Source organism: Poecilia reticulata, linkage group LG21, assembly GCF_000633615.1.
Source record: "Poecilia reticulata strain Guanapo linkage group LG21, Guppy_female_1.0+MT, whole genome shotgun sequence".
Taxonomy (NCBI): Eukaryota; Metazoa; Chordata; class Actinopteri; order Cyprinodontiformes; family Poeciliidae; genus Poecilia; species Poecilia reticulata.
In genome coordinates this window covers 17,344-32,068 of record NC_024351.1, presented here as the reverse complement: position 1 = coordinate 32,068, position 14,725 = coordinate 17,344, and the positions used below count along the sequence as shown (strand labels likewise).

At 45.2% G+C, this 14,725-nt stretch overlaps 1 protein-coding gene and 1 long non-coding RNA gene across 9 annotated transcripts in view; both read left to right on the top strand.

Moving 5' to 3' along the window:
* Positions 1-4,785, top strand: part of mei4 (meiosis-specific, MEI4 homolog (S. cerevisiae)) — a 52,437-nt gene extending 47,652 nt beyond the window's left edge. For 6 of the 8 annotated variants that reach the window (XM_017302151.1, XM_017302150.1, XM_008397015.2 and 3 more), the window contains one exon: positions 441-702. In XM_017302151.1, coding sequence (XP_017157640.1) covers positions 441-677 — 237 coding nt within the window. In that variant the 3' untranslated portion in view covers positions 678-702. Of the gene's footprint in view, positions 1-440; positions 703-4,055; positions 4,188-4,276; positions 4,387-4,487 lie in introns of those variants that run through there. The other 2 variants (XR_532367.1, XR_532366.1) reach the window with 2 other exon arrangements.
* Positions 4,786-9,617: 4,832 nt separating this feature from the next.
* On the top strand, positions 9,618-14,051 carry LOC103457081 (uncharacterized). The gene is made up of 3 exons (XR_532368.2): positions 9,618-9,850; positions 9,929-9,993; positions 12,750-14,051. It is a non-coding gene; the product is annotated as an uncharacterized LOC103457081 (long non-coding RNA).
* The last annotated feature ends 674 nt before the right edge of the window (positions 14,052-14,725 follow it).

Below are 14,725 nucleotides of genomic sequence, written 5' to 3'. Positions count from 1 at the left end.
GGTACGGTAGCGTGGTAGCCTGGTAAGGTAGCCTGGTAGCCAGGTACGGTAGCGTGGTAGCCAGGTAGCCTGGTAGCATGGTAGCCTGGCCTCTGTCAGCTGCGGCTACTTGTTCACCCTCACAGGGTGGGTGCGCAGCGGAGCTTTGGAGTTCTGGACTTGATGAGGTGCTGCAGGAGAACAGAACATTTATCATGCGCCACCAGAACCCAGTCGCCCCGTTTTCTGAACTTCCCCCCATGTCTGCACTCTGGTTCTGCACCGTTTCCTCTTACAGAAGCAGCCCAGAGGTCTTCCTTCCAACTAACTTATTGTTGCTCTGCGTGGTTCTCATTGGTCTGAACCGAACCAGCAGGAAGTGACATCAGCTGCTTTCATCCCAGTTGATGGTTTTAACTGTTAATTTTCTGATAAAGGCTCTGATTTTCATCTTTCTGCAGGTGCAGGAGAGCTCAGCGCTCCGGACCTTTCCCCTGGACCGGTACCAGAACTCCTGCCACCTGCTGTGGGTTCTGGAGAGGCTCCTGCCGGGTCCGGACCCGGCCCGGCGGAGGCCGGAGCTGGAGGCGGCCCAGACGGCCTTCCTGCATCGCTTGGAGCTCCTCGTCTTCCTGCTGTGGGACGAGTTTCCTCTTTTCTCCGTCTTGATGTGGCGCATCGGAAAGCTGCTGGTTTAGAAATGGATTAAATTCATGAATCTGCTTCCAGTTTCAGTTCATCCTGGGTTCAAAGGTCGAGATGGTTGGATAGAAATACATGAAACCTGCAGCAGGTGATGATGATGTCCAGGGGATCGGCTTTCCTTTGCAGCTCCAACAGCTTCTTGCTGACGTTGCTAAGCAACCGCTCATTGGCATTGTCTGTGCTGGGATGCAGGTGGTTGGCATGGCAACCAGCAGAACAACAACCAGAGCTGAGGAAACAGAGATGAAGGTTCTCCTCATCCTTACAGGTTCTGTGATCTCGACCAGAACCGCGGTTCTGGACTGATGTTGGGTCCCTGCAGAACGTTCTCTGTTCTAGTCGCTCTTACCAGAACCAGAACCGTGCTGGAATCAAACCCACAACCTTCTCCTGTTAAACCTGCTCCGCTGCTGCTGCTGCTCATCTGGGAGGATCAATAATCTCTGCTGATTCTTTCGTTTAGGTTTTATTGGCTCTGGTTCCTTTATTTGATAGTGAAATAGGATAATGAGAAGACATGGGGCAAAGGTCACCAAACCGGGAATCGAACCTACGAAGGCCGCCATGTGTGGGTTGTGCTTAACCGCTGCACCACCACAGCACCTCGCACTGGAGATTCCTGCCTGCAGGAGAGGAGAGGTCTGGTCCGATCCATCTGGTCTCCAAACTGTTTCATCAGAGCTTCAGCTGCTCAACTGGGAACTGATGCTAACAGCTGACTGGTCCCATCAGCACCAATTGGTTCCATCGGCCCAGGCCTGCTGGTTGTCATGGCCACAGAGCGATTAGCATCGCTGCGTTGCGGCTGCATCTCCTGATCTTTCATATCCTGTGGAACTGGGCCGGGCTGGGGAACAGAACCCGGCCCTCCTACGTGAGCTGCTCTCTGATGGGTCTCATCTGGACCGACTGCTGGTGTCGTCAACCCTTTAGCAACCTTTCATGCTAAATATTAGCGGTTAGCTTAGCTAGCAAAGCTTTTCATCGCACCAGAAAGTGATTCATGGTTTCGTTTTGTTACAGTAAAAATCTGAAAAGTGTGGAATGCTTTTAAATTGAGCCCCTCTGGGTCAGAACTGTACAGAACCGCCGTTTCTGTTTATGGGGCCGTCTGTTTAATTCACTTTACCGAACGATGTTATGTTTCAACAAACAGAAAACCTGAACAGTTAGACGGGACGATAAAGGGTCACAGCAGAGAGGAAGAGGAAGAGGAAGAGGAAGAGGAGCGGCTGCAGCAGAACGGCTCGTATTGATAGAGGATAAAAGTTTTCAGCCCAGGGATTTTTTCTTGTTTTCTTGGTTGAATGAAAAATAGTAGCTTAGTTTCTTAAAGCTTTTGGGGTATGAATAATTCTGGGCCTGTAGATTTAATTCTTCATCAGTTCAGAGCAGATTTGATCTTTGAAAGTTTCACTGTAGGACTAGAATTGGAGTAAAAAACAATTTTAATGAAAAAGAAAAATGTAACTTTTACTAAAATACTCTGGGGAAAAATATGTTCAACACTAAAATGCCCAATAATCTTTTTATCGGGGAGAAACTGAATCCAAACAACTGAAAGGAGGTTCAGTGAAAGTGTTTTGTTTCCTAAGTGAATGATTTGCAGAGATGAAATGACCTTGTCTGACCCTGACTGATGTGGGAACTAATCGCAGCGAGACTCTCGCTCTGCGGCTTCATGTGACGGATGATTCGACAGCAGCGAACAGTTTAATTACCGCACAGCAACTAGCAGAACAGATTGGATCCTCTGAGATTCTTCACCAGGGTTAGAGACGCGTTCAGTGACAGTCGGCCATCAGAGACACGGACCTTCAGAGAAGCACCAGATGGAGATCAGCCTGGTTCTGGATCTTCAGCTGAAGGCCAACTTTATTTATAAAGCACTTTAAAACAACCACAGCTGATACAAAGTGCTGCACATTAAAACACAACATAACAATAATACAAAAATAAAAACTCTTACAGTTTAAAAAAAACATACAATTTAAAACTAGATCCTGCTGGAGTTGAAAGCCAAGAAAAATAAATGGGTTTTAAGACGAACTTTAAAAGTGGACAGTGAAGGGGCCTCTCTTATGGAGGACCAAACCTGACATAAATAAAAGAATAAATATATACTTTGTTTTTATTACTTCTCCCTTTTCCGTTTGCTGTATTTATTTCTGTATTTTCTCGCTGCAGCGTTATGCTAATGAGGTGGGCTGGCTTCTCTGTCCAGCTCTCTATTGGTCAATAAACAGGAAGGAGATCGATCCGTGTGCAGATCGATTGTTAATGCCTGCGCTGTGGTTCTGGTCGCAGAACCTTATAGACCCTTTTCACAAGACGTCAAACATCCGTTTAACATCCTAACATCCACTTTCTATACATCATCTAAACTGGACAAATTCCTGCTGAATGACGCCAGTTTGACCACAAAGGTTCGTGTTTTGGTTTTTTCTAGCTGCTAGTTGATATGCTAGGCTAACAATAGCTAATGGCTAACATTACGTAGCCTCTGCTTTGGAAATAAAACGTATTTAGGCTCTAATCTTAATCACATGTTTATAGTATAAAATGCTTGATCGTATTAAACCCTCCGCTAGTTTCACCTCCCGCTAAGTAGCGACATGACCTGAAGCCACAAGTCCAAAACCTTTATGCCAAACACCCGCTGCTCCACCACGTCCTGAGAAGTTAAACTCTTTCTACGATCAAGACATGAGGAGGAAGATGCTGTTTTAGATATATAGATATTAACGTTTCATTGGAGAAATGTGATGATCTCTATCTATATATATATATATATATATATATATATATATATATATATTAGCTCATTGAAAAAAAAAGCAAAGCATTTTAAAAGAAAAGCATTTTAAATATTGATTTAAGTGCCGGGCTGCACAGTGGTGCAGTTGGTAGAGCTGGTGCCTTGCAGCAAGAAGGTTCTGGGTTCGATTCCCAGTCTTTCTGCATGGAGTCTCCATGTTCTCCCTGTGGATGGTGGGTTTTCTCCGGTTTCCTCCCACAGTCCAGAAACATGACTGTCAGGTTAACTGGTCTCTCTGAATTGCCCCTAGGTGTGAGTGTGTGTGTGCATGGTTGTGTGTCTCTGTGTTGCCCTGTGACAGACTGGAGACCTGTCACCCTGGACAGGTCTCCAGTCTGAGAGGCACCAGCAAACCTCCCGACCCCACTGAGGGACAAGGGTGCAAGAAAATGGATGGATGGGTGGATGGATGGATGGATGGATGGATGGATGGATGGATGGATGGATGGATGGATGGATGGATGGATTCAAAGCTTAGGGAAAAAGTAGCGGCTTATAGTCGGAAAAATACAGTATATGAAAAGATATATAAATGCTCTCTGGTATTGTTCAGGGGGCCGGACCAAATGTGGAGGCGGGCTGGATCCGGCCCGCGGGCCGTAGTTTGGGGACCACTGCTGTAATGCCTCTTCCACTGTGACCATAGAGCTTTGGTGGCCGGCTACATGCTGCTCTGCTGGCCCAGGCAGGACGATTTTCCCCTTTATCCATCCATTCCCAAACTGATGTCAGGGTTCCTGTGTGTGTTGAATGTGAGTGATGCATCTTTTCCAGCGAAGATCTTGGTGAAGAACCTGGGCAGCCTACACAGGTGGATCTCATCAGCCCCATCAGTGTTGGGGATAAAGGAGCAGCAGAACCTTCACTCAGTGCTGGATGATCCGGTAGTCTCTCTAGCCGTCTCTTGCAGTCTACAGTACTTGTTTTTTGATCTGTTTCTTCAGTATTTTCCAGTGGTTTCAAAGTCCTTGTGTTTTCCATCTAGATCAGTTTCTAGATTTTCCAACTGGATCAGTTCCATTGTTTTCTCCTCTTGTGGATCTCACCTGCAAGTCTGCCTGCCCGCTGCTCCCTCCACACCACTCCGTCGATTCTCTGGCTCCCAGTCATCACCATCCTCACGCTCCTCTCAGGAACCATTCTCCACACTGGACCTTGGGCACATTCCCCCACGTTCAACCAGAACCATTCTAAAGCACCTCCGATTGCACTACTCAACCCTCCTGGAGGATCAAGGAGAATTGTTTGTCTGTTTTTGCAAGGAAATAAAACCCTTACCTTTATTCAGACTTGTTGATTTTGCATGTGGGTCAGAAGGTTGAAGCCAAACATGGCCACTGGTCCGATGTCGGGGTCGTTCTTTTGGGCAGCAGCAAGCTGCTCGTTGGTCCAACCTGAGGTGCTTCGCTCACCTGGTGGATTTTGGGATGAGTGGAGTTCTCTGTCGCCATTATGCAGTTGCCCACTACCCCCACTAGAGGTCGCCCTGGGGAAGTTGAAAAGTCCGTTTGGACTGATGAGCTATGCTTTAGGTCGCACTGCACAGCCTTGTGTTGAATCTGCTTCCTGCTCAGCTCTGGATCTGATATGTGACATGCACAGTTCTCACTGCAGGGCTTCCTGGAAAGACCATCTGCATTGAGGTGTTTAATTCCTGGGCGGTGAAACATTTGGAAATCATACTCTGCCAGTTTCTCTAACCAGCGACCATTCTTCAAAAGCCTTTCATTGGGTTGTCCAGTTAAAACGTGCATACTTTTTGATGAGCTCATGCAGAGGCTTGGCTATGGTGGCAAAATGTTCCACATAACGGCGATAATATGAAGCCAGGCCCACAACCTGCCACATCTCTCACGTTTTGAGGTGTGGGCCACTCCTGTACTCGCTCAATCTTCTGCGGGTCCATGGCAACCCCTTCAGCTGAAACTGGCCTAGGAAGATCACTTGCTCCCGAAACAGGCAGCATGTGGAGGGTTTGAGGTTATCTGCACGCAGCCTGGCAAACACATGCTCCAGTCGCGCCAACATCTCACCAGTGTCTCGTCCCAGAACTATAATGTCATCGAGACAAACCAAACAGGTCTCCCATTGCAGCCCTGCCACGACGCGGCCCATGAGCCTTTACTCAGTCCAACAGGCATCACGTTCCATTGGAAAAGCTCCTTACATGTGCAGAAAGCAGCGGCTCTTCTCGCTCGAGGTGCCATCTCCACTGGCCAGTATCCAGATGTTGGGTCAGTGTGGCCCGCACCCCGTCTCAGCAACTCCTACTGTTAAGAAAATACATTTAGAAGATGCTACTTTCAAAACTTAACATGTTGTGATTGAAATAGCCTAATTATAGTTTTAAAATTATTAACTTATTCTGCCCTATTACACTTTATTTTACCTGTGGTTACAGCAGATGGTTTCAGGTAAATGAATGTACGTCTCTGTTCTGCGGATTCTGTTGTAATTTCATACGTTGTCTTCTGTTGGATTAAACTCTGCAGTTCTGTGACTTCAACACTCATTGTTGTTTTCCTCTGGCTACACGCGGCTACAGGGAGGACCTGGCAGCCAAAGAGGAAGACGGAGCCAGACATTTCCAGAATGAACTCATTCAGAAATCCTCCTCAGCACAACGGGGGGCTCCAACCTGCAACCCTTTTCTCCCTATCGCTTCAACCCGGGTTTTGATTCAAATCCCAATTATTGTTTATATTCCATAAGCAGCTCTAACCCGGTGGGTTTTAAGTCTGGATTTAAAGGCACTCGGTGTTTCAGCTGTTTTACGGTTTTCTGGAAGTTTGTTCCAAATAGCAATAGAGTTAGGGTAGCATTAGCGTTTCATTAGCCAGTCGATAGCGTGTTGTTAGCCTGTCATTAGCATTTGGACGGACTAACCTCCAACAGGAAGTGAAGTTTGTCACATTCTAACTTTTTAATGATGTTTCGTCTCTTATAGGAATCTCGGCCTAATGAGCTTGTTAGGCTGGAGGTCAGCATGAAGAAAGGCCAAGTCATGCTAAATTTAGCGAGTTATCGAAGCCAGCTGGTTTCTGTCCCAGACATCAGGAAACTGCTGCTGAACTGGAGAGCTGAAACCAGTCAGGAGCTGAAACTGGTTTCCAGACTAAACCTCGTCTAATTTCAGGAAAATTGCTTCATTGCAGATTATGATTGTGGTCTGCCAGTTTTCCTGCTCATCTGTAGATCACCTATTCACCAGTTTACCCATGTTCTGAGTCGATGGCAGCAATGGTCTTAGCTCAGCCTCCAGTGGCTGCTGCACTAACCAGTCATTAGTGCAGCAGCCACTGGTGTCCGGTGAAGGTTTCCGGCTCCGCAGCAGGAAACGTTTGACGGCTTTGTGTGTCAGATTAACTCAGAAATATCAGACAGAAAATCTGGAAACCAATCAGATCCACAGGAAGCTGCACCGATGGCAGGAAGTGACTCGACATGCACGGCTCCCTAAAGTTTCTAGTCACGATTTATAACATTTATATTTAAGTACATTTTTTATTTCTACAGCTAGAAGCTCTGGGAAAAAAGTCCTATTATAATCCATAAAAGAGAAAAAGCTTCCAGAATTAAAAATCATTGAAGTTAAGAATATTTAATCCAAATCTGGTTAGCTAGCCTGTTTCAACTATGACCTTTTTTTATCTGTTAAGATTTAGAATCGAAACGAGGAATCTGAATCGTTCAGATTCAAATGACGCTGAACTCAAACGTCCAGGAGCTTTTGGCTTTAGCTCCGCTTAGTTTCCATCCATCTGGGTGTGTTTGGCGTTTCTTTGTCTGTAATCCTTTCATTTCCTCTTAGAATGAAAGTGTTTGCTCATTAATTAGAGGCTGCAGGTCTTAACCAGGTGTCGATGTCCTGCAGACAATCAGACTGAAGCTGCTTTGCTCCATTGTTCAGTTATTATTATTAGTTTAAAATGTAATCAGATTACTCACATCATGGCTCTAATTAATCACTATGCCTGACTGCGTTCCATCCAGTTAGTCATGAAGTGGTGAGGAAGTGGATGCAGGTAAACCCAGGATGTGATGAAAATGATGAATTTAATGATGATAATCCACACAAGGAACAACAGAGAACAGCACAGGGGAAACAGACGACAGGATGACAAGGATAGACGAAGACCAGAGACAACAGGTGAGACTAAATACACACATCAAGGGGACGAGACTCACCTGGGAGACGAGAGACGGGGAAGACGAGAGACGGGAGGGAACAGGATCACACAGAAACTCAGAAATAAACAGAAACATGGATCATGACAGTTACAATTCAAGAAACTTTGTGATTTTATTTGTTTTGGCAGAAAGACGTTAATGCCATCTGATAGCAGCGTAGAACATCTTGCTCCACTTCTCATGCATACAGGAAGCAGCAAAGCTGCTCAAGGGGAAACTGAGATGTATTTTATGTTGTAGTTCTAGGTGACCCTTACTGATGCCACCCTGGACATCTGCCCATTTAGCCCATATAAACTACCAGTTTTCTAAAAATGTTTTATTTTCTCAAAGCAAACTTGTCTGAAGATTCTCAGTTTTCCAGGTTTTTATATTGAGGGAGGCTTAAAGGAAGCCATTTTGTTTAAAATGTTAATTTAGTTCAGTGATAAACAGTATTAACACCTTAAAATGTTCAGATTAATCCCATGCGTTAATGTCGGCAGCACAAATGATTCATTTAGTTTTTCTCTCATCGTGGCTTCATGGAACCGTGAGCCTCGTTCTGCTGCGTCTCCTGACCTCTGATTTTGGTTCCTGCGGCTGCTGCTTTAGCCAATCAGAGAGCTGCTGCAGAGAAACGTGGCGGAGCGATGAAAACAGCAGAGCGAACTGAGAGCTCATCAGAGCAGGACGTTTCTCGTATCGCTGTGACTCGCGAGTCCCCGGACATTTCAATGTGATGATCAGACATCAGAGCTCAGGGAGTGTCGGCGCGTCGACTCTCATGCAGTAAATTCACTTCGAGATTATCGTAAATATTTTAAATATGGTGTCAGGAGAAACGCCTGGCAGAGAGCAACCTGCACGTTCATAGAAAATCCTGTTAAAAACCAGAAACGCTTTCAGCCGAAGACGGAGAACAACCAGATCTACAACCATCACTGAGAGAAGAGACTTTAAACTACCGTAGTTTATAAATGACTGAACGGAATGAAGATCTGCTGCTGCTGGATCAACCTGCTGGTTCTGGTTCTGGTTCTGCATACAGAACCAAACATGGAGAAGCAGCATTCAGCTTCTATGCAGCACAGATCTGTAATAAACTTCCAGAAAACTGTGAAACAGCTGAAACCCTGAGCTTCTGTAAATCTCTGAAAAGCAGCTGGTTTTACAGATTAACTGCAGCGTCATATTTTTACTTTGAAGCATTTTAATGACCTTGTTGCTGAAATTGTTCTGCACTGATAAAGCGCCTTGCTGGACACCCGACATGTTTCCTGCATCAATAATCAGGTTCCTGTCGTCATGCCAGTTGAACGTCTCGTCTGCTGAAGCTGCATTTATTATTCTAGTCTCTGCTTCAGACAGCTTTTCATTTTCTGGAAATGTCTCTAATTCTCCAGGCCATTTCTGTAAAACGTTAAACTAGTTTTAAAAGTCCAGTTTCTCTCTGCTTGACCTCCGTTTCAATCTCAGAGTGACCTCTTGACCCTTGGGGTCATGACCTGAAGCCGTGCGCTTCCTGTTTCAGAGCGACCATCCAGGTCAGCTTGGATCAGTGGTTTGCTCTGCAGCGGGTCGGGTCGGGTCGGGTCGCAGCCAACGCTCAGAGGAGCCGGCCTGTAAAAGCAGCTGCTGCTCCGCTTTGTGACCTCTGACCTTTACTAGGAAACACCTCAGCTGAGCCTGAGAGTAAAAACTACTGAATGAAGATTTCTTTCTGGAACGACCTCTGACCCTGACCTTTTGTCGTTACACGTTCACACGTTCATCCACTAACCCGTTCATTTTCTCCTCATTGCTAAACGTGGATGAATAATTCCTGGACACCAACTAGAAGGAACCAGCTCCGAACCCGACTCCGGGTTCTGACCCGGCTCGTTTGGCAGCCTGAACCGGAGAGCCGACTGTCGGCCGTTATTTCTGAAGAATGGAAATAAAGTTTCTCCTCGGATGAACAAATTATTTGAAACATGCCGAGTCATTTTTTATTTTCTATAAGTGTAACCCGGGGTGAAAAAACTGCCCTTAGTCCCGCCTTGGTGCCCCATTGGTTAAGAGTGACAGTCAGTCACACAGTGCATGCAGCCAATTGTCACACCTGATGTAATTATTTAGGCTCCAGCTTTCCCCAGTCAGGTGTGAGGGGGAGAGCTGGAGACAAAGGAGCTACAGGTTGGTGTTTCCAAACAATCGGTTACCTCTTTGTTTGTTATGCACTTTTTTTAACCTTACAATATAAAAATCATGTAGATCTGAAAAGATCCAGTGAGTTTGGAGCCCTGAAGCTGCCATTCTCTCTACTGTTAATGGAATTGGTGAGTAGTGGACACAATGTTGTTTTGTTGTTTTAGCATGTTGGTGGTAGCCAATGCTAATTGTTATATGATCTAATGTCTTAAATTTAACATGTTTAAGAAAATGAGATAAATATTACGTTATTTGGTCTGACAGATTAGATCTATTGCATTTATCTCTATGTATAACTGAAAAAGAGTCTAGTTAACTAGCAGGCTGGAAATGTACTGGTCCTGTTTATTTTAATACAGGCCAGGTGATCCCTTTGTAGGGTAAAAGATGGCGAGCTTCTGAAAACTGGCTGGAGCCAGGAGAACCTGAGAATCACTCCATACTGGTCTGGTAGGAGGCTGATGGTCGGTATCATTTCTCCTCCATCTCACCATTCGGACACACAATCCACTATTCATCTCTTCATCTGAAACGACTTGCGCTAGGACATTGTCATCTCAAATATCTGGACAATTCAACCATGGACGTTTTGAATGTGTGTMGGTCAGACACTGTGCTGACCAGTGGGGAAATTTAAACCAGTTGTGCACAACTTAATGAAAGATCTACTGCAGTACTGTGTATATTTAATTTGGGGTTCTATGTATGTTTGTCTTGTGCTGTTCACTTTAATTTTCTTTTAAAAATACATGGTATTGAAAGCAGTTCTTTTGCATTGGTTTTATTGATTACTGACAACGGCTCCAGTAGACGAATTCTAGTCTTCTGATTTCTTCCATCCAGTCCTTTTACACTTTAAATAGTGCTACATAAGGACGACTTTTAACTCACTCCTACATTTAACAACATGTGTGTGTGTGTGGGTGGGTGTGTGGGTGGGTGTGTGTGTGTGTGTGCGCGCCGTCATCATGGAGGCTTTCAGGAATCAAATAATCTTTGAACATTTCAGATTAATTTCTGCATGAATTAGTAATGAATTAAAAGTGAAACCTGCTGGTTGATCAGCTGCGATGAATGAATGAATGAATGAATGAATGAATGAACGTTTCTGTGTTGGACCAGCAGGACATGCAGGTCCCTTCATCTCCAAGACAACTAAGAGTTTCTGTGTGATCCAGGTCCAAATGTGACCCGGCAGAATCAGAACCTTTGATTTCAATCAGGGATTCAGATGAAAGGCTCCCTGCTGGGATTCGATTCCCTTTTGTTTTCTGGTCTGGATGGAAGCGGAACAAACCGTCCAGGCTGAGATGTGGAAACATGGTTTCTGTTGGTCCTGCTGGCTGCTTCTCCTCAGAATCACCAGATGGTTCTGGGCCGAAGCGGTTCTGCTTCCTGATCGTCAGTTTGATTAGATTCACCCTCAGTGGGTCAGTCCAGGGGTCAGAAGGTCAGCAGACGGAGGGTCAGACTGGAGGAGTAAAATGGCGACATGATGTGGCTCCGATCGGCCCAGGTTTCTAGATGCTGATTGGATCTGATGGGAGTTTAGTGACAGATATGATACAGTCACATGGTCCAGTAGACATGTCTCAATGGGGACTTGGCACAGTGCTAATGTCCAGAGTTCAGTAATCTGACAGAGTGAGTCCAGCTGACCTTCCCCTGTTGGGAGGTCAGGCCCTGTCTTGGGTTTGGGGTGAGAAGCTGCTTCATCCTCAGGGAGTTTAGGTGCAAAGCCCCTCTTTCACACCGACAGATACTAGAGGAGGTTCGAGTTTCTCTGGGTACGTCACAGTGGAGGAGACCCAGGAAGACCAGAGGTCACCGGAGAGACTATGGATCCTTTCTGTCCCTTCGTCTTAGAGAGATGGGAACCCTGGAGGCCATCTTTCTTATTCAGAGTCGCCATCTGGACCGCAGTGAGCTGCGAGCCTTTATTGAGCCCGATAGTCTAGACGGGCCGTCGTGGGAGATCCAGAAAGCATCTCAGCAGAAAGTGATTGGCACAAATACCCAGCGAGACGTGGAATGGAAAGTGGCCGTCAGGAAAGCAGAGAATTGGGGCATTTGTTGGAGCTGATGCTTCTGATGCAGCTTTGCCACATCGTTGTCCTTGGGGGGTCGCCCTGCTGTCAGCAGCAGCACCAGACAGCCAGGGAGTCCCAGAAGGAGGCACACGTCAGTCCGTCTGTTTCATCATTGTCAGATTTCTTTCTCTTTTTATTCATCGTCGTCCTTCACCCTAATTTCCTCCATAGATTAATGACACAAACTGTAACCAGGCTGCAAAGTGACTTTCTAGTCCTGTTACTTTCTGCAGGGATGATGGTGACGGCAGTGATAGGGTTTTACCCCTAATCGGTGGTTGTCGGTTTGATAAGTCTGCCTCTGTCGTTGTGTCCTTGGCCAAGACGCTCGGCCCCCTGGTGGTGGGCAGAGGAATACTAATCGGTTATCAGCTCTTCGCCATCCTGTTAATTATTCTCACCTGGTTTCCTCAGCAGGTCCAGTCAGTTTGTTGTCATCGAAGCTCTGACTGCCACATGCTTTCCTTTTCCTCCTTAAGGGTTAAAAACCATGTAACCTTTCTGGCCATGAAGGAAACATGGCTGCTTTGCTTTGATCTGCCTGTAATGTTGGAACAGGGATACGACGTGAAAACACTCAGTGGGGGTGAATCCTTCACTCACTGAAGGAATCGTTTCCTGTAGTCAGTGTCGCATGGGAAGCCTGTGTGCTGCTTCCAGCCTCAGGGAGGATCCTGTTAGTATTCTGCAGACATCCAGCCTGAACCGGCAGTGTCTGCGGTCGATCTGCAGGGCAGCGCCGGCTCCTCTGATGAACCAGTAAATCTCAGCTAAATCTCTGTCCTTCTCCACAGGTCATCTGTCGGGCCTCGCCAGAGTGGAACGTAGCTGGCAGAAAGAGACCAGACCTCTGAAGTTCACATCTTGCTTTTGAGAAGTGGAGAAATCATTAAGACGAGTCCTGAGAGTGGCTGGCAGGTACAGCGGGGCGGCGCCGCCGTCCGTCTCACTTTGACCTGTGGCTTTCCACACCCCTCTGGGGAACAGAGGAGATTTGGCCCCTTTATCAGATTTATAATGTCCTCTCATCTCCACAGCTGGTTTTAACTGGAGGAAATCGAAGCCCTGAGGAGGTTTTTAAGTATTTAAGTTGAGTTTGTAACCAACAGAATTACAGATTCTTGGTCTTTTTAAATGTTTTGCTGTAAAGGAAACTCAAAGTCTTCTGCTGCCGGTTTGTGCAGCCGGCTGAGAACAGAAGCAGATCCCGTTGCTCACCTGTTTCACCTGGGTTGTGCTAACGTAGCAGTTAGCCTACAGAATGCTAAAATTGTCCTGCTGGTGAAAATTGAGCTTTTCCACTGCTGGACCGCATTTCCAAATTACTGTCATTAGGGAAATGATATCAGTTTTTCTGGTGTTTTGTTCTCATCCACCTGCATTAACACCAGTGTTCAGCATGAGCACAGTAGCGCCCCCTCTCGGCGGTTCAGGGACTTGCTCCTGGTCATTCTTTGATTTGTTTGGTTGTCAGACAAAAAATATGTTTCATCCGTTGTCTACATGTTCTGAATCACTTTAGATGAACTGGATCTGTTTCCCTGGTTGTTCTTCAGAAATTGTCAATCAGGAATGATTTGTCCAAAGCAGAGAAAGGAAATCTGGGCCTGATGGGTTCAGGTTTATTATTACAGAAAAGTCTGGATACTATTTATCTGAAACAGCCATAAACTTAAACGATCCAAAGTTTTGGAAACTGGTCAATTCTGCGTATGACTCAAAAACATATTTTTCTAGCTTCATCATCAAAAACCAAAGAAATATGACTGATAAATCTGAGATGTTAAGTCATTTAAATGAACATTTAGTTGCTTCTGGCTCCTTTTTGACTCTGATCTGAAACCTGAATCGGTGATGCGTCAAACTGTCGTTCTGTTGGGGAAACATTTCACAGGCTGTTGTGTCCTCAGTATTTAAACAACTGAAATGTATTAAAATACATTTTTTAAATGTATTTTAATACATTTAAATGTATGGTCCAGAAATACAATCCCCAGAATCTGGAAATCTGCTTTTGCTCTTTTACTTAAAAAAATGTTGATAAATCAACTTATTTCTGTGTTTTGCTTTTTGGCCAAAAGGTTTTTAAAAGTTGGATTGTGATCAGCTGACTAATTTCTGGTCTTATAAAACGGCACCACGTCGTTTCAGCCACTTTGAAGCTGATTTTATTCATGCTGTTGGCTGGAAACATGCTGCTGTTTGAATTGACCTTTGACCCTTTGGGTGGGTTGATCACTTAAGCTTTAATTGATGTAGGAGCCAAGCAGCAACTGGTTTGCAGATTATTTAATTAGAGCTCAGTTTGTGTAATAGTCTAATCTTTTCTGCACGTCAGGCTGTTTTAGGACCCGTTTTATTTCACATTAATATGAATAATGTTTCAAATGTCACTACTTTTATGCTGATGACACTTTTATTTGTCGTTCTTCACTTTTACAACTCTTGAGTTTTTACAGTTTGCTGTTGATATTGTCCAAATCTGCCGTGTTTGAAATTAGTTTTAAAAGCTGGAAAAACAGACGTGAGACTGAAAACATTTATTAAACCAAACAAGTTGGCAGTTTTAATTACCTGCTGGATTCGGAGCTTTTCTTTAAATTGCATTTCACTAATTTAGTTTGTGAAATAAAAAGTAAGCTTGGTTTTCATTAGGACTAACATTTCCTCTGGCTTTGGACCCCAAGCTGCTTCAGCAGCAACATCTCCACCCGTGGCTATGGAGGCCGTCCGTCCATGTCCGTCCATGTCCGTCCATGTCTGTCCATGT